Here is a 26276-nt window from a genome sequence, read left to right as displayed (position 1 = left end):
TGTTACTTAAGTAAACAAGATAGGTTAAAATATTATAGATAGTTAAAAACAATAACTAACATTTGGAGAGTACTTATATATGATACGGGGTGGTGCCTTTGTCATTAGAAAAGGAAGAGAACCATCTTTTATTTGAAGTTTCAAAATTCTGTTTTGCTATCAGACCAGAATAAATACCAAAACAAACATGTTATAAGGAGGAGAGAGTAGAAGAATAAGTACTACTGTACTTCAGAATCATCTAAGTTGCTTGTTTAAAATGCATATTCCTAGACCATACTGATAGAGGCTCTGATTCAGTAAATCCAGATTGGGCCCAGGAATCTGTATTTTTAATAAGTGTCCTAAAGTGACTCTAGGACAGATGGTCCATAGACCACACTTCCCTAGTTTAAACAAAAAAGAACTGATATATGAAATTGGATATTGAAGTCACTGAATTAGACTATTTACATACTAATGAAAAATTTTAGCCTGAGAGTTTTTGATTGGTGACAACTGCCAGCTGGTTATTGTTGATGAACATAATTTATAAAACCTTCACCCAGCACAAAAGTTCACATTGGTTTGTATGTATTTCAATTTATAATTATTAAATTATTGTGAAATTATAATTATTAAAATTAATTATGTTTACCTGTTTACTGGTTGAGCATCTCTACTCTGAAAATCCAAAATCTGAATGTTCCAAAATCTGAAACTTTTTGAGCTCAAAGGAAATGCTCATTGGAGCATTTCAGATTAGGGATGTTCAACCAGTGTAAGTATCTGCAAATATTCCAAATCTAAAAAATTCTGAAATCTGAAACACTTGTCCCAAGCATTTTTGGATAAGGGATACTCAACCTATAATATGCCTCTGACAAACTGTAAATTCCACAAAGACAGAGACTATATCTATCACTGATATTAAACCACTTATAAGAGCACCTAGTTTAGAGTCAATTAATCTTATCTTTGAGGTGTACATTCTAGTGATGGTGAACACTATCTAAAAGGAATACAATCTTATTCCTAGATAAAAATATGGTGCTTTATTTTAATTCATTGTGAGTTTGAACATCTAAGTGTTAACTAAGAAAATATATTAAGACAAGTCACTTCTCTTTTAAAGTTTTTCAAAAAGCAAATTAATTTAATAAATGTTAACGTTTTTATTTTTTAAGATTTTACTTTGGTGAATTGGGAAGTACCAAGTGATTTTTAAGATTGTATTTGATATCCTCTTTGTAGCTAAAATTTAATTACAAAGTTTTAAAATGGCTCAAGAACTACTATGTATAATTAAATTTAATCTAAAATATTTTCAAAAATTATTTAAGATCCCAATATATCATTAAGGAAAAAAATACTGTGTCTTGGATTGTTCTACATTCCCGACATTTAGGTCTTAATATTCGGTGAATTAAACATCTTATAATCGACCTAAGTTTTAATTTTAATTATTTTGCAGACTTTATAAATGAGTCTAGCTTACATAATTGGATTTTAATGCAGTTGAAATTTATATATAATTTATTTTGTTTTAATAATTTAAAAGACACAGATGAAATTTTTCTATCCAATTCCAGTTTTTAGAACAACTTGTTTTCATTCAGTTGAAAATGTAGCTGACTGGCACCCAAATGGCATTAACATACATTTTATGTCTAGAATATTCTTACAATTTTTCTTCACTGAAGATTTAGAACCCCAATTTTTTAAATGATAAAATTAATATCAGTTATTTTTGACATATATCTAAAAACAATGATATACAACAGTAGCACTCTGAAGATTTTGCTGAGAAGGTTCTACCATGTAGGGTAAAATAAATTGTACTACCCTCATCAAGAACTGTTTGAGATCACTTCTTGTCAAATAAAATTACAACATTCATAAAATTGATAGAAAAGTTGGAATTGAGGAAGACAGCTATATGGGTCCTTAAATTTGATGACAGAGAAAAAGCCACAGTTTGAAAAATTAACTGTCAGAAACCTAGAAAAAATTTAGTGTATAGCCTGATAGCTAACACCATGTCTTATTAAATAAGAAGGAATGTTACTGTTAATTTTTTGATGCCAATATTGGATCCATCACATAGAGAACCTGAAAGCACAAATGGCTAACTTAACCAGGGAAAGGACATTTCAGGAGAAAGCAGTCACAACAAAAACTACATTTGCTAGTTACTTTATCATATATACAAAGATGTGAGCAGCAAATAAGTGTCTAATCCTTCTCCCCATCACAATGCAGTGATAAGTTATGAAAACATTAAGACTAAGAAAACCCTTCCTGCCCCCAAAGGTTGGCATTAAAACTTTCTTTCTAATAAATTTAGATTTGTTTCCAAATATTAGGCAGCAACATTCCAAGTTGAATGTGTTTGAAAAAATTTGGAATGATACTAGAGCAAGGAGCTACCCCTGCCTGGACAAGTTAAAAAACGCCCTTTGGTGACAATATTTAGTTAATCTTGCTGTTTATTGGCCAAAACTACATTCATCCTCAGCATAAACATATAACTTTACATCTATACTAATGAGTATGCTCAAAGTAACAAATCTACGACAAAGAAACAGGAGCTACAGAAAGTGATACCCTTACAAAGTTTTAAAATACCTATCAACATGTGATGCAGAAGTAAGACATTTTGCATGAAATCTCAATTGTCCTACTATCGGTCTAACATGACAATTAGTGAAACAATGAGTAGTAACTATCTTATATTCCATTCATTTTTCATAGTATTATCTTGCATGCAATCCAACCTTGACAAGCAGTAGGAAATATTGGTTAGTTTTCCCAGATTTCCATAGTAGAGCAGGTATGAGGTACCAAGGAACTGTACTTACTTTTGGTGTTGGGCAGGAAGCTGTAGAGAGGCGAGATGTAGCCTGAGCACGAGGAGATTCTGAAGGAGTAGTGCTGAGGGAGGCTGTGTCTCGTGGGAGCACCTGAACGCCACGAGAAATGATGGAGTCTGGAATCTGAACAAGGGGAACAACTATGATTTAATATTCTGAAAATGCCAACAACATGTAAAATCAATACCCATGCCTGACTTTTTGTTTTGGTTGGGGGTGGGCATTCTTTGCTGGTCAGCTCTCACATATTTGGTGTCACTTCCTGTTAGGTATAAATACATCCAACAATTTGGGATAGGATAGAAACTTCCAGATTTAAAATATTTTCCCTGGCAAATAATATTTTATAAAACTTTTTAATATGAGAGGCAGTATAGCATTGTGGTTAGGAGTAAAGTGTCATTCATATACTTTATCTGCCATTTAATAGTTTGAAATCTTGAGCAAGTTATTTAATTCCTAGATATTTTCCATTTCCTTTTCAGATTTGTTCTCTAACATTTTTCACCCTCTATGCTCCAAGCTAACTTGTATGGACAGGATCAACAAGCTATTTTGTGTTTTCTGGCTTCCAGTTCGGTTCAGCCAGTGAAAAACACTGGCAGGAGATTATGAGGTAGAGTTCAGTAAGGTCTGTTATTTATTGCTCTGGCTCACTCTCTACCAGGTCACCATAGGTTGGCTGTGTACCTCAACTCAAGATCACAGCTCCTGCCAGATTGCTATTCTTGCTTACAGGTCTTTCTTTGGATTCTAATAGCACTCATTCCCTTTGCCTTATTAGGACCACAAATATTAATGGCTTCCACTGTTACTAGTCACAGGGTACTCCATTATGTTTTGTGGCTTTTCCTAAATTCTGCCCAAACCTTTGTAAACACTATCGGCCCCTGTACACTCTTCTCAATTACTCATTTATGAGTTCTTCTCAGACCCTGATGGATATATCTTTTGAATAGCCATTTCCTTTACCTGAAAAATAAGGATAATGATAGTATCTGGTTCCCTGGGTTACTGAAAGGGTTTAGATAATGTATATAAATTATTTAGCACTTCTAAGTAGTAAACATTTAATGAATGTTGGCCGTTTATTAACATGGTAAAGACTGATGTAATTGAGTATCACTACTCTAAAATTATACAAACATAATGACGAATAATGCAGATCATTTTAATATTAATACTTATGTTGATTATGAAATTTACTATTTTAGGCTATACATAATTTAGTTGATGTTCTGGCCTGTAGAAGTGGGGATAGGTCTTCTAAGAATGGAAACTTGAGTACTGTCAAGTTTTGTGTACAAGACTTATAACACATATGATAAAAGAACAATTAACATTCACCAACAAATATCACTTAGTATGTGAAACGAAGAAGCAGCCAGATTTTGTGACTAAAAGGTACTCCTAATATTATGCCTCATTTCTTTCTCACAAAAGACATAACACTATTTTCCTAGACACCTTTATTTAGTTTCTGTACCAATATCCTCAATACCAATGATATTGCCACCATTTCAGTGCTTGACATTTTATGTGATTTATGAACAATACAGCCATAACTAGGATGAATAGCAATGGGAATTCTGAGAAGAATATTCTTCAAAACGATAAAAAATTTTACCTCTGGGGGACTGTGACGGTAAATGAGAAAGGGAGGCGAGGTATACAAAAAGGATGTTAATTTTTATCTGTGTTTCATTTTCTTTTTTAAAATAAGGAGTATATGCTCATGTATTACTTGCACAATTAAAAAAATCTAGTCATGAAAACCATGAGAGAAATTGTTTCAAAAAATAAGAAGTGGTCAACACACTCAACAAGGGAGAATGAGCACAATGTCTTGCATATAGTTGATACTTAATAAGGAAGTAGAAGCAGCCATTAACTTTGAGAATTACAAGCAATTTTTAAGATAGAATGAAACAAAGTATTAATTCAGAGAAATAGTTTTAAATAGAAAGGACAGATGTTTAGCCTTGGCCTTTATTTTACTATAACAAGAAGCAAGAGCAAAGAATAGGGGAAATGAGGAGGAGTCAAAACCAAAGGTCTGAAAATTGCAATTTGGAGACACATATAGAGAGAGAGAGAGAGAGAGAGAGTTAATGAGAGAGATGAACCAAAGGTTTGTCAAGGAGTAGTGAGAATCTACCTACAGTAAGCAGAATTTGTAGTGGGTTAATTCAGTACAAATGAGGAGAAATGCTAAATCACTTCCAAAAGAAACAACATTGTTACTTTTAGAGAACTAATCTGTATTCCTATTATGCAACTCATTGCATGGAGAAAACAATTTGTCCTAGTTGATCTCACACCTCTTCAGATATGCAGTGTAATTTCAACTGTGAATTATTAAACAATAGAATTTTCCTCATTAAGGGAAATTGTAATGGGAATGCAGACCTTTCATAGAAACTGTGCTGATTCTCTATGTTGCTTTTTCTGTCCTAAAGGTAATTTGACTGGTTGGGCAGATACTTTTAAAAGAAGAATTGAAGAGTTGTATTATCAAAATCAGAATATATAGCCAAAATATTGTTTCCCCATTTGAAAGCTATGTCTTTTGAAATGCTAATATGAATACCAACAAAGTAAACACAAATTTATATTTGATGCCAAGGAAATTCATAAATGAGCAGATATTTCCTCTTCTAATCATTATTTTTGCCACTTAAAATTTTGTTTTGAAAAAAATGTTTACACTTACAAAAAAAGTTGCTAGGCTGTACAGCAGAAGCTGTTACTTGGATTTAACTTTTGGTAGCTAGTGAGCAAATTTACAGTTATTGGAGTGAATCTCCCAAAGCAGCCATGTACAAGGGAGTACAGCTTCAAAGGTCACAACTTGTCAGTCTCTGTGGTAAAGGGTTTTGGAGCTTTCTCAGCTTGATGGCCAGCTCTAACATGTGTACCCTTTCCTAGCAACTTCTCTGTTTAGAGACTGTTAAGGTAGGTTACATTTTCTAAAAATTCTATTAGACATCCAAGTGTGTGATATGGGATCTGGGCTTATAATAAAGATTGATTACATATGCATATCTAAATGGGTTATTTCAGAAAATATACATCATATATCTTCTCAGAGCCTCTGATCCCTCAGAGGCTATGATTAAGTATTACGAAAATTTTACTAAAGAACAAAACTGTGAAACCAATGTATCTTGAATTCAGTAGGTTATTTGATAACTCTCATAAAAGCCTGTGGAAAAGATAGAGAAAGTGAGTCTTGATGGGCTGGAATGAAACTATATGTTAAGTAATTATAATAGAATGTCTGGTAGTATGTGAAATGGCCTATCCTTAAAAAAGTTTTATTAAGAGACTTGAATGAAGGCATATCTGCAGGTGATAGAAGTCAAGTAATATACTGGATGCTAACATAAATTAAAAAAAGATCTCCTTAGTATACTAATGGGCTGAATCCAACATGATGAAATTTATCAATAAACATGAAGACCTAAATTGAGATTAAATAATACAAAAATCCACAAGAATTTATTATTCATATTTATAAAGAAAAATCACACTTCATAATTTTGTCTAGATGGTGAACATGAGATCTTTTTTTAATAAATGTAAAAACTTAAATATTCACACAAATTTGTTTTTCACAAGGAATATTTACATTAAAGTTATTCTTCCATTGCTTTAAAAATTTCAGAATTTTTGTTGCTCTCAATGGTAGTCATCTGTCCGTATTATGATTTGATTTTCCATATAAATTTGCCTTTCAGGAAAATAAAAAGCTATAATCTTTCTGATACCTGTATTCCAATATTAATTTCCTACAGTACATATAAAACACGTAGAATAGTGTCTGTTATATAGTCAGCATTTTAAAAATGGTATCTATTATCATTGTTATGAGAATCTATATATTGGCTTACTATAGGGACAGAATATGATGATTACCTGTCTATTTCACAGAAGAATTCTTATTATACATAATAGGCCTTACTAAATATATCTTGGTTTTTTTTATATCAGTCTTGGGAACTTAGTTAATGGACATCTATCCATAGAGATGAATGATGCATCATAATTTTTCATGGAATACATTTAACAAATATTTATACAGTGTATAATATGTGCCAACCTGTGCTAGGTGCTAGATAGATCATATGAACAAAAGAGATGTGATCCTTATACTCATAGATCTTAGAGTTTACAGTTACACAGAGAAATTAAATAAACATATGAATAAGTATATAACTGTAAATTATCAGTGCTATGAAGGAAAAGAACAAGGTGCTATGAGAGAGAATAATCACAGGTATAATTTAAATGGAGGGAGGAGTATGGATCAGAGAAATCTTTCTGTGAGAAAGAGATAAACTCGAACAGAAAGAATACATAAGGGTTAGCCAAGCAAAGAGTGGATTTAAGAACATTTTAAATAGTGGGGACAATATATTCCCTGAGGAAAGGAAAAGCTAGATGGGATTTAGTAAGCAATAGGGTGAGGGAGAGGAATGGTAAGAGAAAGGCCCAGAAAATCGGGAGGAGTCAGATCATGTAGAATCTAGCAGAACATAGCAAGGAGTTCTTTTTTCCCCAATTTATTTATTTATTTTCTTTTTTTTTTTTTCTTAATTTTAGAATATTATGGGGGTATAAAAATTTTGGTTACATATAATGCCTTTGCATTGCCTAAGCCAGAGCTACAAGCATGCCCATCCCCCATACAGTGTGCTCCACACCCATTAGTTATGAGTTTACCTATCCCCTCCACCCTCCTCTCACCTGCCTGGCACCCAAAGAATATTACTTCCATGTGAGCACCTAAGTGTTGATCAGTTAGTACCAATTTGATAGTGAGTACATGCGGTGGTTGTTTTTCCATTCTGGTGATACTTCACTTAGAAGGATGGTTTATTTCTGTTGATTGATAATACCTGAGCCTGAAAATAAGTTATATTAATAAAATGTTAAAATATCAACAAAGTTGACTTAATTCTGATGGGTTGTCTTCCTTGGTTTACTGATTAATGCCTTTATCCATGATCTATGTGATCTTCCTAGATAGCACAAATGCTGTGTCTTACCAGAATAATTTTCTGTACTACATGTTAACTTTATTATGCACTTGAATATTTACAGGAAAAAACAAAAAACAAAAGTTCTTCACGTACGAAAGAGTCAATTCTTAACAACTGTTACCTATGTTTTTTTTTCTTAAAAAAATTTTTTTCCCCACCCTTCCCATTACGCTTTTAAAAAATTTTGCATTGTCATTTTGATTAAATAGGCAACCGAAATTATTTCTCAGGCATCCATGATCTTATATTAGTCAAGTATCTAAATTTCCTCTGATAACTCATAATTTCATCCCAACTATACAACAAATTAAAAAAAATAGCAGGGTATCTAAAACTCTTTGACATTTCCCAAAAGGCCTTTAGAAATCACAAAAATTTGTTCTTTCAGCACAGAAAAAGAGTTGTCGTATCAAGAGAAGCCCAGCCTTACCTAGGTTAAACTTATATAGGTAAAATTTTATTAATATAAACATTTAAGAAATTATATGCTTTGTGTAAAGTCCCTGGGGAATTGTTACTGCTCTCTCTGTACATAATATTTTTTTTCCCAATTTTAAAAATTTTTGTAAAATACACATAAAATTTACCATCCTTAACCATTTTTAAGTGTACAGTTTAGTGGTATTATACATACTAATGATGTCGTGCAACTATCAACACCATTCATCTCCGTAACTGTTTTCATCTTTTAAAACTGAAACTGTACCTATTAAACAATAACTCCCCATTCTTCTCTCTCCCCCAGCCCGTCAACAACTATTCAACTTTCTTTTTTAAAAATTAATTTAAATTGACAAATAAAAATGTATATTTTATCATGTACAATATGATGTACAATAATATGTATACATCATGGAATAGCTAAATAGAACTAATTAACATATGCATCACATTCTACTTTCTGTCTCAATGATTTTGACTATTCTAAGTACCTCAAAGACGTGAAATCATACAGTATTTGTTGTTTTGTGACTGGCTTATTTCACTTAGCATAATGTCCTCAAGGGTCACCTACATTGTAGCAAATGGCAGGATTTCCTTCCTTTTAAGGCTGCATTAATATTCTATTGGTATACCACATTTACTTGTCCATTCATCTCTCAGTGAATACTTGGATTGCTTCCACATTTTAACTATTGTGAATAATGCTGCTATGAGCATGGGTGTACAAGTATCTCCTTGAGACCCTGCTTTCAATTCTTTTGGGTATATACTCAGAAGTGGAATTGTTGGAGCATATAGTAATTCTATTTTGAATTTTGTGAAGAATCACCATACTGTTTTCTACAGTGGCTATACCATTTTATATTCCCACCAACAATGCATGAGTTCTAATTTTCCCACACTCTCACCAACACTTATTATTTTCTGTTCTTTTGATAGTGACCATCCTAATGGGTGTGATAGCCCACTGTGGTTTTGTTTTATATTTCCCTGATGATTAGTGACATCGAGCATCTTTTCATATGCCTGTTAACCATAAGGCTTCTTTGAGAAATGTCTATTCAAGTACTTTGTTCATTTTTGAATCAGGTTGTTTGTTTTTCTGTTGAGTTTTAGGAGTTCTCTGTATATTCTGGATATTAATCCCTTATCAGTTAAGTGACTTGCAAATGTTTTCTCCCATCCAGTGGGTTGACTTTATGTTCTGTTGAAAGAATCTTTTGATGTACAAAGTTTTTAAATTTTCATGCAGTCTAATTTGTCTATTTTTTCTTTGGTTGCCTTTGGTGTCACAGCCAAGAAATAATTGCCAAATCCAATGTCATGAAGATTTTGCCATCTGTTTCATTTTAAGAGTTGTATTATTTTAGGTCTTACATTTAGGTCTTTGATGTATTTTGAGTATATATGTGTGTATGTACATACATACTTATGTAAGTATGTGAGTATGTATTAGAGACAAGGTCTCACTTTGTTGCCCAGGCTGGAGTGCAGTGGCAGGATCATAGCTTGCTGTAGCCTTTAACTCCCAGGCTCAAGCAGTCCTCCTGCATCAGCCTCTTGAGTATGAGTTAATTTGTGTATATGGTGTTAGATAATGGTAAACTCAATTCTTTTGCATGCGAATATCCAGTTTTGTCAGCATCCTTTGTTGAAAAGACTGTCCATTCCCCAATAAATGGTCTTGCTGCCCTTATCAAAAATCATTTGAATATATATGTGAGAGTTTTGTCCATAATGTTTTAACTCTACGGGGAGATACTGATCAAAATTCTTTTGAAATAGTTATGTTCTATCCACCAATAGAGAATTTTACTCTCTTCCATTTTGATGTCCTTGGTTACACTTAATAACCAAAGCTATTAAGTCACTGTCATCTACAGATAGATTCTGATGCTTGCTTCTAGGTTAAGCTATAAGCTACAGTCCAGAGTTTTTGTATTCAACAAAGAAAGATAGTCTCAAAAGCCTCATGGAAAGAACACTACTCGAAACTTCAAACTACTGACACTTCAAAGAATAGACACTCATGGCCATACTTCTGAAATGACAATGCTTAGACAACTTTTCGACCATTAACAGTGGACTGAGCTAGGATTTCCAAAATTCTTTTTAGTTCAGAAGCAGAAAGCTTCATAAAAGCAGACTGCTAAGCCAAAGCCCCATTGAATGAGAATTAATTACATAGGACTTATATTAACTATAGGAATAAACATAGGACTGAAAAATATACACAGAAGGAAGTTTCTTTTCCTGGCTATTTGTTTAGAATATTATTGATGTTGGCTGTTGTAAATGTTTTATTTTCTGGATATAGGAGGAAGCTCTCTTTCTTTTTCTTTTTTTTAAAGCTATGTATAACCCATACAATTTAGTAGACCCTGATTTCTTAGACTAAAATAAAATATTTTAAAATGATACTTGATTCTCACTGACTTTCTCAGACTTCAGAAACTTACAAAGTTTCCTAATTTTTCTTGACAATATAGTTATTTGCATAAATAAGAATATGTCTTCCTTTTTAACAGGATGTAATTGTACAAATTGTGCAACTAAGGTCTTATCTGCAGTGTACATTTAAGAATGGTGTTCATCTAATCAGATATGACTACATCTTTGAAGAACAAATATTGGCTGTACTGCTGAAGCCAATACCTAAAAAGCCCTCCTAGGAAAATGAACCTGGTACCTGGAGTAGAGGGTCTCAGCCTTACACGTGGTAATAAAGTTTTGGTGACCTGGAGAAGAGAAGAACTTACCCCAAATGATGGGTAGTGAAATATGGTGACGTTTCTTGGGCTTACTTTCCTAATCTTGGGAGATAAAAATGGAGACATTTAAAAGTAGCATCCGAGATTCCCTCTGAAAAATTCCAGACAGAAGTTAATTTTGTGGCCTCAGTATTTATAAAACAAATTCAAGGAGGCTAACTGGTTAAATAACATTCTTGCTGCACCTATGTAAATAATCAAGCCAAATCTAATGACACCAGCCATATCTTTGTGATAAAACATGAGGGCCAGGCATGGTGGCTCACGTCTATAATCCCAGCATTTTGGGAAGCCGAAGCGGGAGGACTGCTTGAGGCCAGGAGTTCAACACCAACCTGGGCAACACAGTAGACCCTTTGTCTATACAAAATAAGAAAAATTAACTGGGTGTGGTGATGCACACCTGTAATCCCAGCTATTTGGGAGACTGAGGCAGGAGGATCACTTGAGCCCAGGAGTGCAAGGTTGCAGTGAGCTATGATTGCACCACTGCAGTCCAAACTGGGTGACAGAGTAAGACTGTGTCTCTTAGAAAAAAAAAATATCTTTGAGATCACAATGATTACTAGAATGTCTTGACTTGTATACTCTTCTGGATTATCTGTACTTTTCATTGTCTTTCACTATTTTACAAGATTGTAAGTTGTAGAAAACTGATAATAATGCAAATAATAATTCTTACCCACAGAAACACAAATACATTTTTGCCTTGAGCGGGAACAACTGATTATTGTCCTGTGTATACTGACCAAGCTTTGTATCTATTTATAAATTCATTTCAGTCTTCATGACTGTTGATATGCCTATGTCCTTTGAATTCTTGTTTGAACTGGCATAAAAGCTTACTAGTTCTCTCATTAATTAAATAAAATCTTTGACACAGATTTATTTTATATTTATATAAGTGTTATGATTTAAAAAATTATCCTTTAACATATATCATACCATGTTCTTCAAAGCATTTTATTGATTTATCTAAATATTTTCCTTACTCCACAGCTGCTTACAGCCTAAAGTTCTTTTGCTTGGGTCAGTAAACTTTCAGAGTAAACACATTCTATTGTTTACAGTTCTTAGGTTCTGCAATGCATCTTATCATTTATGTATTTCAGACCAAGGTCCCAAAATCCCAATTCTCATTTTTAAGGAGAGTTTGTAATTAGCTAGTCACCTCCCAGAACTTTACCCTTTTGCTTTTTCTTTGTACTGCTATTCTTGTAGTAGAGTAGTCAAGAGTGCCCATCTTTGAACCAGACTGCCTGGACTTGAATACCAGTTCAGCCACTGGGTAGTTCTATGTTCTTAACTACTTTCATCTCCAATGTAAAATGTTTAGAAGAGTGGTACTCAGTACATATTATTATTAATATTTAATATGCCCAAATCCTCATGGATAAAATGAAATAATAAAACCATTTATATGTGCTTGTACATTCTTCAATTTTATGACCAAAATTTTGTAATGTGTCTCTGGTTATTTGTAACAGTATCTTTAATTTCCAGGCAAATATATAGGAGTGGTAGGTTGCTCAATCTTAGCATTTTCTTTCTCAAGTTCCAAATAAATGCTCTAGGAAGACAGATTTTTCCTAACTGCCTATGTGGATTTGACATACTGTTTTCTCCATATAGTTTACGAATAGTAAATCACCAACTCTTCTTCCCACAGCATGCAGTAGATTTTCTTTCATCTAATGCAGCTTAGGGAACATCATTATTGTTTTGGATTTCTCCAGAAGATTTAATTTCTGTCAGTGAGATGAAATTTGATATTATGTATCTCTAAGGGTATATTCCCTTTTTGTCTTAAATTCCTTCTTTGCCTCCCATTATGACTTTGATTTTTGAACCTAACAGTTGCCTTGAGACTGTAAAGCACAAGTTGTCATTTTCAGATTTGAATCTAGTCTCCCTGAAAAGACCTTCATATCTATTTGTTTTTTTTTTTTTTTTTTTTGTTGAGACAGAGTCTCACTTTGTTGCCCAGGCTAGAGTGAGTGCCGTGGCGTCAGCTTAGCTCACAGCAACCTCAAACTCCTGGGCTTAAGCGATCCTACTGCCTCAGCCTCCCGAGTAGCTGGGACTACAGGCATGCGCCACTATGCCCGGCTAATTTTTTCTATATAGATTTTTAGGTGTCCATATAATGTCTTTCTATTTTTAGTAGAGACGGGGTCTCGCTCAGGCTGGTCTCGAACTCCTGACCTTGAGCAATCCACCCGCCTCGGCCTCCCAGAGTGCTAGGATTACAGGCGTGAGCCACCGCGCCCGGCCCTTCATATCTATTTGTAAACACAGAGGGGCAGGATTTATTTTTGATCTCCTCCTTTATGTCACATTTTCCAACCTTCTATCCTCTTGAATCAGGTTTCTCACCCAAATATAAAACTTCAGGGATCCCTATTTGATATATTTTAGTCATTATTAGGAAGACTTTTCATCTCTTTCTAAAGAGACAGTATATATTGAGGTTATTAGTTAAGATGCTTTTGGTTATAGAAAACAGTATACCCATCTCTATCTCTGATTAGCTTTTTAGAAAAGGTAATTTATCGGCTCATGTAACTGAAAAGTCAAGAAGTACACATAGTTAAAGAGGGGTTTGAGTGAGTGGTTCAAACAATGTTACTAGGACCCAGTATCTCTTTTTATATCTTCTGTTTCTCAGGGTTTCCTCTTTACTATTGGTTCCATTATGGCAGATATTCCCTTCATGGATCCAGGATGGCAACAAACACTTGGGGTTGTATATTTCATCTTTAATATCCAGTAAGAAACAGAGAATCTCTGTCTCCAGTAGTTCAAATAAAACCTAAGAGAAGAAAACCACTGGCTCTGACTGGCTTGAGTTATGTGCCCCTTGAACTATTAATAATACCTGTGCCTAGTGAAAAAAAATAACGCTGATTATACAGTATGAAGTCAACCTACCCTGGTGGCTTAGTCATTTCTACCCAAACTACATGATTAGGAAATGTGGTATACTGTTAGGAAAAAGGAATGGGAAATGTCTGCTGAAGAGGCAACTAATAAATGTCCATTACAAGAGGCATTTCTCAAGTCTCTTTTTTTCCTGAAACAGGAAGTTAATCAGTTTGGCAATAAATATAATAGTAATCAGAACCGTTAGTATACTGATCAGGTTTCACTTTCCTGATTATAAGAAGTAGATAATTGAGTTAGGAAAGTAAAGAAGTAACAAAAAAAGCAACTCTCTAGCGAGATTGTGAACATTGCATGGGCTGGAACAATCTATTCATATTTGTATTCTGAGCACCAAGCATACTGTTTGGTACCTAGAAAGAATTCTGTAAATATTCAACTCTGAATTTACAAAGTTTACAAAATTTTCTCTATATATGTCATCTGTTTGCTACAAATAATAATTTCTTGTGAGATACAAGGCAATTATTATTATTTTCATTTTACGGATAAGAAACTGAAGCTTAAATATTAAGTAATTTGTCCCAAATATTAAGTGGTGGAGTCAGGGCTTATATCCAGGTTTTCTGATTTTAAGTTGCATGATTTTTACATTATTCCACATTGCTTCACATACTTCAGAATGTGATTAGCTGAAGGAAATTGTGATGTTTCTTTTAAATAGGCAATCAGGTCCTCCCTTTTGAAATTTAATTTTACATTGGTAAAGTTTATAAAAACCAGCCAAATAGTATATATAGACATTTCCAAATGACTGTTCTCATGCAGAGATCTCCCGGCATACTGACAACAAACCAGGTCATTCAGAGCCAGTGGGGCTCATTAATAAAGTTAGTGACAGATAAGCATTCAAAGTTAAAGTAGATTATTTAGAAGCATCAAGAATATTAAAGGCCTTCCTTTTCATTCTTTTCTGTTATCTATTTCTTCCTTTTCATTCCTTTCTATGATTGCCAAGTCTGAAGAATAAGACCATTATACTCTTTGATATATCACTCTGATTGTAATTTGTCAAAGGAATCATAAAAATCTGAGTCTAATCACAAAACTGAATACCTGTCAAAAAGACCAATACTAGTTAATAAGTAGCTAATAAATGAAAAAGTCCTGCGTGATGCTATATGAGAACATCCAGTTATAAGAGTTTTATAACTATTCTCAACTAGTTTCTCCAAAGAATTAAGCCCTAATAATTAATTTTCTCCTATAAATCCATTAATAGAATGGTATTAGTTATACACAATCCTTGGGAGAACTGAAGAGTCACTCAAATAATTTTCAGTGTAATACTCTAAAATTCAGAGTATGATAACTTAAAATCTTGGTTATGAATATGGAAACTTCCAGTTACTTTAGTTTAAAAACCAGAATGATTATTATAGTTATTGTGGTTGCTTTATGAGATGAGAATACGAAAGACAGACAAGCTTCAAGTTTGGTACATTTTGGAATATTCATAATTAATAAAACAAAGCTATATGTGGAAAATTCAAATACTAGTCATCAACTTATATTCACTAATAATTTTACTAAGATTTAAATTTTCTACTAGGCCTTTGACTAACCCAAGTTTATTTTCAACCAGGTATGGCTTTGAATATAGGGTTAAAGTCTTCATCTGGTAGTATATCTCCCAAGAGGCTGCTGATGCTATATTGTTGTTTTTTTTTTTCTTATTCTTAAGTATTTAAAGCCACATTTCACTTTATTATTTATTTCTCCCCCCTCTCATTTCTTATCTACAATGGGGATTCAGAGTGATTTTTTTTTTTTTTTGGCAGCCATAGTCCAAATTATCATTGCTAAGTGTAAATTATGAGTTATACTTATCAGTTTAATCTTTTCCAATCCGGCAATGTTTGCAAACTATCATTCAGCCAGTGGCTGAACTAATATGTATCCTTAAAAGTTGTCTCTGAAGATTAGGAACCACAAAATTGGTATCAAGACTCAACTCTACAAATGGTTGTAATGAGAACACAATGAATAAAAAGAAAATGAGATGCAAAATTATGGGGGAAAAAAAGCAAGGTTAACAGAGATCAAATATCGGCTTGACCAATCTGTGTAGATTTTACAACTCAAAGTGATCTTCTAATGGGGTTATTTTAATTAAGCCCAGCAATTTATTTAAAGATACCTGATTAAATTGCTAAAACAAAAATAAGTTCTGAGCAATAAATTTCTTTGAAGTCATGGGATAAAACTTCATTGACACAAACTATGGAATCTTAATGATAGCAGAGTATCTTAGGCACAGGAGAAACTCTATTAAATTCCTTGATGGAATAAAATCAGTGGCACTTATACTTCTATAAGAAAGCATTGATGAAGATCTATCAGAACAGAGCAACACATATTCTATGATATGTTATAGCCTATCTCCAAGGAGAAAAAGTAGGATGTATGTTTGCAAGATCATTAATGCAAAAGCCTCTTGTCTTACCCGTTCATCTGTACTGCATGTTGAATGATGGGAATAATTGATGAGGCCAGGGATGGGCTGCTCACCGTGTGCCATGATAACAGCAGGACTGGTGTAGAATGGATGCTTCTAATGCACAACACATAGCAACTATGAATATAGTGACAGGAAAACATGAAACTATACAAGCAAAATGATTAAAAGGAAAGTGAAAACAAATGGAAAAATGAAATGTCAAAATTTTCCAAATGTCTAGATTTTATCTGATTTTAGACTAAAATCAGTTTAGATTTTAAAAGCTATAGGCTTTTTTCTTAAGACTGAAATTGATGGTACTTCTTACTCTTTTAATTAAGAGTAAAAGAGAAAGGACATATAATAATTTTTAAATGCCCCTATTTCACTAATTAATTCCATTAAAAAAATCACACACTACTTAAATACTTAATAGCTTTAAGTAAGTACTTAATGACCACTGAATGGATCTGGAGACAGAATCATCCGATCATCAGTGAAGGAACTACCTACCGGTTGCCTGAATGAACACTTCAAAATAATTTCTGATCAATATGTTAGGAAAAAAAAAAACTCACTATGCTCATAGCCAAAATATCTAGATGATTCATAAAACTCTAAATTACTTCTTGTAGCAATTAAATTTTCAATCTTTATAATATCAATGAACAATCATCATTCCTAAAAATGATATGCTACTTTCTGAAGATATTAAAGCATACTAGGTGGATTTTACTAGGTATGGATAATAATGTAAACTATGTTCTATGACTTTAAGATGACTAAATTTACTCAAGTACCTCATGGTACTACATTTACTCCCAGAATTGCCCAAAGAGAATTTGTAATGGTTTTGGTATTGTACTATTAATAATTATTACTTTATTAAATTAAAAATACAGATATATTCATTTCCTCTCTATACCACTAGAATAATTTGTGTTAAGTAATATTTGAATAAGTGCTTAGTTAAGGAAAATTCAACAACTGCTGAAAAGCCTTCTCTTTTCGAAAATCTTTATTAATCTTTCCAAACTCATTTCTTGAATTATCTAAGAAGGTCTTATATCTTCAGTTTGCTATTCCTTTAAAAATTTGTGAAGTTTTGATTATACATTGTGTATTTAATATTTCCACAAAAATGACATCTCCAAAGAGTTCTTAAATGTCATAATGTTTATCATTGCCACTATTATTTCAGTAGGTAACAGTGTATCCTTAATGCCTGAGAGCTCAAAAAAACTTCAATGCCTTCAAGAAATCTACATCAAGAATGAAACATAATGGTGGAGTATCATAGACATCTCTGTTCTTTTTTAGGATGTCATGAAGAGGGATTACATTTATGGAGGGATGGGATGGAAAGGGAGATGAAATCAGTACATTTACCTGTGGGTCCTTTAGATCTCTGAGTCTCTCTCAGCAGGCTTACCTTGGCAGCAATGGCTGCTGCAGTTATATGTGATGAGGAACTATCTTCTGTTGAAGCAACACCACTGTCTTTCTTCTCTTCTTCCTCTTCCTCACATTGAACCCCTTTGTCTTCTGTCTGTTTATGGGGGCTGGTTGTGGGAGGAGGGGAAAGAGGAGGTGGAGGGGAAGGCAAATCTTCAAGTTCATCATGCACCTCCTTTACTTTTACAATGGCATCACGTAAAAGGTCAATGGCATGAGGTAGAGCTGGCAGTATGAACTGAAAGCATTCCTGTACATAAGAGGAAGAAAAAGAAATTAAGATGAAGCACTTTTCTAGTCATATAAAATGGTGGCAATCAAATTGAGTTGTGATTTTGGATCTGTATTTCCCCCATCAATCTCAAGAATAAATCATAGTTAAAGCATTATCTTTATAGTGGGAAATATGAAGTAAGCAAGGCGTATATTACAGTATTCTCCATAAGAAAAGGAACTACAGTGCTATAAACACAAACAATGCATTTTTTTAATGTAAAATTTCTACACAACTTTGGAGTTTAAAGATGCATTATGAGAAAGGTAGGAAAAGTAGGAAAGAGTTTTTACTTTTTCAGTTAGAGCAGGGCACTAGAACTAAGAACCCACATGAGGACCAGATATTTTGTTCAGACTACCATCATAAAATATAGCTAGGCAACATTGTACAGTACGTAAAAAATAGAATTCAGCTTGTAAAGAGCATTGCATAAAAGTCAATATATTAATAATCTGCTGTGGAGGTGCTCATTATTACCTGTAATGTATTACCAAAAGAGAATAGGCAAGAACTTAAAAGCCAGAACACAGGGCCAGATATGTTTATGGAAAAGTTGGGGGTTTTTCTCATTTACATTTAAAGTAATATCTTAAAAGCTAAGATGTAAAGAAGTATCTTTAACATTTGTAGAGGGTTACGAGAATACCTGAGAAGATATCTAATCTTTTGATCTTTCTTTGTATGGCTTAATAAGCTTAGTGTTTCAAGATTGTACAGTAAATAATTTAATGTTGACGAAAGAGAAGTCTAGCCATTACCCTTGGCTTCTGGGAGGTGATCTCTAGGCCGTTAGAATGTCATGCATAATAGGAATGTCTAATGTGCCTGGGAACTCTGGCCACCAGGAAGTCTAACAATGTGATGTATTTATATGGCTTTGGGTAACATTGTATCAGTTTTGTCTCTGTAAGGAACTTGACTGTAAAGGCATTAGCTTCACCTCCAGAAAGGGCTGGACTATAGGTCAGCCACACTGGCAGTATGTGATTGGGTCCCAATAAAAGCTCTGGACATCACAGGCTCAGGTGAGCATCCCCCGCTGGTCACACTTCATGTGTATGGTCACACATCAATGCCAGGAGGGTAACACATCCACGACTCCAAAGAGAGAGGGCAACAGAATTTCCTTGTTTGGTACCTCTCTTAGATTTTGCCCTATGTACTTGTTCCCTTGGCTGACATTAATCTGTATTCTTTCCTTGTAGTAAACAGTAACTGTGAATATAACAGCTTTGTAGGAGTTCTGTGAGTCCTAGTGAATTACTAAAATGAGGATTCCTAAAACAGACTCCCCTGAATTTACAACTAATGTTAGAAGTGAGAGAAGTCTTGTGGAGTACTCCAAATTTGCATATAGCTATTTTGTGCACTTGGCTAAAATTCTTTACAGTTGGTGTCAGAAGTGGGATTCACTAGAAAGATCCTGACTCACTGAATCACATATCTTGGGGAGAGGGTAAGGAATGATGAACCTTTGATCCCTGGATAAACACAGGGTCAACCACAGTATGGAATTGCTACTGTACTGCTGTCGGTTAATGGAAACAAATCCCAAGGAGTAGTCTCACTGGATGCAAAAAGAAATGTAAAATATTAAGAAACAAGGGGGCTAGGCTTCAAAATGGCTGACTAGAAATGCTGGATGCCAGTTCTCCTCAAAAAGAAGAACCAAAGTTATAAGTGAATAATCATAACTTAAAGAGAATACCAAGGAGAGAACGCTGGAGCATAGCCAAGAACTCAGGGGAAAAAGCTACGGCACAGAAAAAGAAGAAAGCCAGAGGCTGGCAGAGATGAGGTAGGAACCCCAAGGGACTTGGTATTGCACAGAAAGGATAGGTGGGGGTGTTTTGGCTCCTCTTGAATCTGTGGTGGACTGCCAGCATATGAACTGTTGGAGAGATGCTCTACCCTTACAAAACCAAACACTGGTGTGGAAGGTGATTTGGGGTCATCTACAGGGCATTGTACCAGGTTCTGAAGTTGCACTGGATCGCTTGCCTTCCCCCCAGACTTAAGTGGTGATGGCAGGTCACCATATTGAGGTTGCAGGTGTTAGGGAGACTCAGCCCTTATTTTTTCACATCACAGGAGCCCTCACTGACATTCCCTAGTGCCCACTTGGAAGATGGCAGCCATGCAGGGATTGCTATACCCGGGAAAGTTGCAGAGTTCCAGCGGTCTAGACCTCTGGGAATGCTGCTCCTAAGGAAAGGAAAAGTGCAGCATTCCAAGGGAGCCACCCTGGAAACAAAGGAAAGCAGAGTACACATTTTCCTCAGTCTGAGGGCTCCTTGCTTGTGGGTGTGGAGTGGCAGCAGCACTTTCAGCAGAGACACAAAGGCTGGGCTTTACACCTGGGCCTGAGCATCAAAGCAGCTCAGCCAGTGGGATGGAATTACACTCCTCCCACAGCCTTTCCACTGGCTGAGCTGCTTTGATGCTCAGGCGCAGGTGTAAAGAGGGGGGTCTTCCCCATCTCTTCTTTCCACTGCTGCAGACACAGCTGTAGCTGCTTTCATTGGATGTTAGTACAGATGCACCAAAGCATGGCCTTTCTGGGACTGTTAGGGGTGACTGAGTCCCCACTAGCAGTATAGTCACCAAGACAGGCTAGCATGAAAGGTGGAACCCTTCCCCATTTCTACACAGAGTGGCAATGTCCCTGCAGCAGAGAGCAGGAGATCCAGGGAGGGAAGAGGCTTTGCAGCGCAAACATTTGGCAGTGATCTGTGGGGCATGCATCTTTCACAACTCTTGGCTACATTGCAGACTAGAGATCAATAGCAGTGTCTGACTAAATTGAGCTTCATGAGTGCTGGGATGGGGGAGTGTGCAACAAGGAAATGAATTGCATTCCTGCCTGCTGAGGCTGTAGTACTAGGACAGCCCCCCAAACTCCCACAGTGACTGCAGCCCATTTCACCAGGAGCTCCTCCATCACCCTTGTCCAGCTCTGACTAGCTTCATCACCTCCTCCAGGGCTATGAAAGGAGCTCAGGCAACTGTGCATTCCACAGACCAGCCCATTGCCTGTAGCAACTGAGAGCCTCTCCTGGTAAACAAAGATATAGCATAAACCTGACTGCTACTGCCACAGCTGGCTCTTACTTGCAAGTGCCATCCTGGCCTGGAGGTCGAACTGCACAAACCAATATAAAATCTAACACAAATGCCCAGAGGTTAGAAATGAGATAAGCTTCTTGAGTCCTCTGCTGGCCCATCAGGAGGCTGTAAGCCTGCTCATACACCCAATACATTGCTACTACATCCATCATTTAAGAAAGCCACCACACTAAGGCTATAACTATCTATAACCAAGGAATTCATACAGAGTCTTTGCCACTGAAAGCACCTACAAGCAAAGCCAAATGACTCTACATAATATACATTATAGTCACATCCTTAACAGAAAAAAAAAAAAAATACCATCAAAAGGGAAGTAAGTTCAAAAATAATAAGAAGAGAGAGTTTCTCCAGATGAGAAGGAACCAGTGTAACAAATCTGGAAGTATGAAAAAACAGAGTGTTAAGACACCTCTAAAGGATCACAGTAACTCTCTAGCAACGGATCCTAACAAAGTCGAAACATTTGAAATGCCAGATAAAGAATTCATAATACTGATTTTAAAGAAGCTCAATGAGATCCAAGAGAAATCTGAAAACCAATACAAGGGAATTAGGAGCCCAATTCAGGGTGTGAATGAGAAAATCACTAAAGATATATATACGCATCAAACAACTACTGGAAATGAAAAATTTATTGATGAAACTACAAAATACAATTGAAAGCTTCAACAATAGACTACACCAAACAGAAGAAAGAATCTCATAACTTCAGGACAGGTCTTTAGAATTAATCTAGTCAGATAAAAGTATAGAAAAAAGAATTAAAAAATGAACAAAGCCTCTGAGAAGCAGGGGATTAGGTAAAATGTCCAAATCTATGAATCATAGGTATTACCAGAGGAGGGGAAAAAAGCAAAAAGTTTGAAAAATCTATTTGAGGAAATATTTAAAAAGAAAAATAAAAAACTTCCCTAGTCTTCCAGAGATTTAGTCATCCTGATAAAATAGGCTCAGAGAACTTCATGGAAATACACTGCAAGAAGGACTTCATCAAGACATATAGTCATTAGACTCTCTAAAGTCAACAGGAAGCAAAAAATCCTAAAATCAGTGAGAGAAAAGCATCTAGTCACCTATAAAGAAATCCCATCAGACTGACAGTGGACTTCTCAGTAGAAACCTTACAAGCCAGAAGAGACTGGGGTCTTATTTTCAGAATTCTTAAAGACAAAAACTGTCAACACCAAATTTTGTATTTAGCTAGAATAAGCTTCATAAGTAAAGAAGATATAAAATCTTTCAAAGACAAGCAAATGCTGAGGGAATTGGTCACCACTAGACTGGCCAGCCTAAAAGAAAATGCTAAAGGTTATTCTAAACACGGAAATGAAAGGTCAATACTCACCATTATTAAAATACATTAAAGTACACAAGTCTTATAAAACAATTGTACAAATGAGGCTGCAAAGCAACTAGATAACAATTAACATTATGGCAGGAACAAAACCTCACATGTCAATAATAATCTTGAATATAAATGTATTAAATGCCTCACTTAAGAGAAACAGATTGAAGGAATGGTTAAAAAAATAAGCATGGCACAATAATATGCTGGCTACAAGAAACCCACCTTACTATTAAAGACACTTATAAATTGAAGGTAAAGGGGAGGAAAAAAATTCAACACAAATGGAAACCAAAAGCCAGCAGAGGATGCTATATTTATGTCAGACACAATAGACTTTAAATCAACAATAGTAAAAAAAAGACAAAGAAGGTTATTATGCAATGATAAACAGATCAATTAAACAAGAAGATGTAACAGTCCTAAATATATATGCACTGAACACTAAATCACCAGGATTTATAAAACAAATATTAGTAGACCTCAAAAAAGAGATAGACAACAATACGAAAATAGTGGGTAAGTTTAACACCTTACTGACAGCAGTAGACAGATTATCAAGACAGAAAATCAACAAAGAAACACTGGACTTAAATTGGACTTTAGACCAAATGGACTTAACAGACATTTACAGAACATTCTACTCAACGACTGCAGAATTTATGTTCTTCTCATCAGCACAAAGAACATTCTCCAAGACAGAACATATGTTAGGCCATAAACAAGTCTCAATAAATTTTAGAAAATTGAAATCATATCCAGTATCTTTTCAGATTACAGTGAAATAAAACTAGAAATCAATTCCAACAGGAACTTTTGAAACTATACAAATATGTGGAAATTAAACAACCGGCTCCAGAATGATCTTTGGGTAAATGATGAAACTAAGAAGGAAATCAAAAAAATTTTGAAATGATAAAAGGGGAAACACAGCATACAAAACCTCTGGGATACAGTGAAAGCTGAGCTAAGACAGAATTTATAGCATTAAATGCTTACATCAAAAAATAGAAAGATCACAAATTAACAATGTAATATAATACCTCAAGGAACTAGAAAACCAAGAACAAACCAAATCCAAAGCTGGCAGAAGAAAAGAAATAACAAAGATCAGAGCTGAACTAAATGAAATTGAGACCAAAAAATTAAACCAAAATAAAACAAAACAAACAAAACAAAAAATGATACAAAGGATCAATGAAACAAGAAGTTAGTTCTTTGAAAAGATAAACAAAATTGATAAACCACTAGCTAGACTCACAAAAAAGAAAAAAGAGAGACAGAAGATTCAAATAAACACAATCAGCAATGAAAAAAGAGACATTACAACTGATTCCACAATAATATGAAAGATCATCAGAGACTACTATGAACAATTCTATGCTCACAAACTAAAAAACCTAGAGAAAATGGATAAATTCCTGGAAACATACAACCTCCTAAGATTGAACCACAAAGAGACATAAATCCTGGACAGACCAATAATAACGAATAGTGAGATTGAATCAGTAATAAAAATAATCTCCCTACTAAAAAAAGCACAGGACCAGATGGATTCACAGCTGAATTCTACCAGATGTACAAAGAACTGGTACCCATCCTTCTGAAACTATTTGTAAAAATGTGAGGAGGAAGGAATCCTCCCTAATTCATTCCACACAGCCAGTATCACTCTGATACCAAAGCCAGGCAAAAGACACAAGGAAAAGAGAAAACTACAGATCAATATTCTTGATGAACATACATGCAAAAATCCTGAACAAAATACTAGCAAACTGAATCAAACAGCACATCAAAAAGTTAACACACCACAATCAAGTGGGTTTATTCCAAGAAAGCAAGAATGGTTCAACATATGCAAATCAATAAACATGATCCGCCACATAAACAGAATTAAAGACAAAAACCATATGATAATCTCAACAGATAAAAAAATTAAATAAAATTCAACATCCCTTCATGATAAAAAACCTCTCAAAACTAGGCATAGAAGAAACATCACAATATAATAAAAGCCATATATGACAAACCCACAGCCAACATCATACTGAATGGGGAAAAGTTGAAAGCATCCTCCCTAAGAAATGGAACAAGATAAGAATACCCACTTCCACCACTTCTATTCAACATAGTACTAGAAGTCCTAGCCAGAGCAATTAGGCAAGATAAAGAAATAAAACGTATCCAAAGGGAAAAGAGTCAAATTATCTGTTTGCCAATGATATGATCATATATCTAAAAAATGTAAAAGACTCCTCCAGAAATCTCCTAGATTTGACAAATGAATTCAGTAAAGTTTCAGGATACAAAATCAATGTACAAAAATCAGTAGCACTGCTATACAACAATAATGATGAAGCTAAGAAACAAATCAAGAAGTCAATTCCATTTAAAATAGCTATAAAAAATGAAATGCCTAGAAATATATTTAACCAAGGAGGTGAAAACTCTTAGATTTAATAAATGAATTCAGTAAAATTTCAGGACATAAAATTAACGTACAGAAATCAGTAGCATTTCTGGCTGGGCGCAGTGGCTCACGTCTATAATCCTAGCACTCTGGGAGGCCAAGGTGGGAGGATCGTCAGGAGTTCGAGACCAGCCTGAGCAAGACCGAGACCCCATCTCTACTAAAAATAGAAAGAAATTAGCCAGACAACTAAAAAATGTATATATATATATAAAATTAGCTGGGCATGGTGGCACATGCCTGTAGTCCCAGCTACTTGGGAGGCTGAGGCAGAAGGATTGCTTGAGCCCATGAGTTTGAGGTTGCTGTGAGCTAGGCTAACGCCATGGCACTTTAGCCTGGGCAACAGAGTGAGACTCTGTCTCAAAAAAAAAAAAAAAAAAGGAAAGAAATCAGTAGCATTTCTATACACCAACAATGATCTAGCTTAGAGCCAAATCAAGAGGACACTCCCATTTATGAGAGTTGCCAAAAATAAAAAAATGAACAAACAAAAAACTCCCCCAAACCTAGGAATGTATTTAACTGAGGAGGTGAAAGATCTCTGCAAGGAAAACTACAAAACACACATGAAATAAATTGTAGATGACACAAAGGGAAAAACATCCCATACTCTTGGATTGGAAGAATCAATATCATCAAAATCACCATACTGCCCTAAACAATCTATGGATTCAGTTCGATTCTTATAAAAATATCAATGTTATTTTTCACAGAATTAGGAAAAAAACCCCCAAACTTCATATAGAATCAAAAAAAGAGCCCATGTAGCCAAAGCAATCTTAAGAAAAAAGAACAAAGCTGGTGGTATCCCATTATCTGACTTCAAATCATACTAGAAGGCTACAGCAACCAAAAGAGCATGGTACTTGTATAAAAACAGACAAATAGATCAGTGGAATAGAATATAGAACTCATAAATAAAGCCACATGCTTATAGCCAATGGATCTTCAACAAAGTCAACAAAAACATACACTGGGAAAAGGATACCTTATTCAATAAATAGTGATGGGAAAACTGGGTAGTCACATTCACAAGAATGAAACTGGACCCCTATCTCTCACCATATACAAAAATTAACAAGATGGATTAAAGACCTAAATA

The 26276-nt window shown here is 34.7% G+C and overlaps 1 protein-coding gene across 12 annotated transcripts in view; it reads right to left on the bottom strand.

Annotated features, from left to right (window-relative positions):
- The window catches only part of GPHN (gephyrin), a 540339-nt gene that overhangs the window by 197559 nt on the left and 316504 nt on the right, over positions 1-26276 (bottom strand). For 8 of the 12 annotated variants that reach the window (XM_069487828.1, XM_069487899.1, XM_069487849.1 and 5 more), the window contains 2 exons: positions 17928-18200; positions 2841-2975 (listed from right to left, as the gene is read on the bottom strand). In XM_069487828.1, coding sequence (XP_069343929.1) covers positions 2841-2975; positions 17928-18200 — 408 coding nt within the window. Of the gene's footprint in view, positions 1-2840; positions 2976-16501; positions 16610-17927; positions 18201-26276 lie in introns of all 12 variants that reach the window. The other 4 variants (XM_069487867.1, XM_069487811.1, XM_069487819.1 and 1 more) reach the window with 1 other exon arrangement.

The sequence above is a fragment of the Eulemur rufifrons genome, chromosome 2, assembly GCF_041146395.1.
Source record: "Eulemur rufifrons isolate Redbay chromosome 2, OSU_ERuf_1, whole genome shotgun sequence".
Classification (NCBI taxonomy): Eukaryota; Metazoa; Chordata; class Mammalia; order Primates; family Lemuridae; genus Eulemur; species Eulemur rufifrons.
Note: the sequence above shows the minus strand (reverse complement) of the source record. Positions and strands in the feature narration are given on the sequence as shown.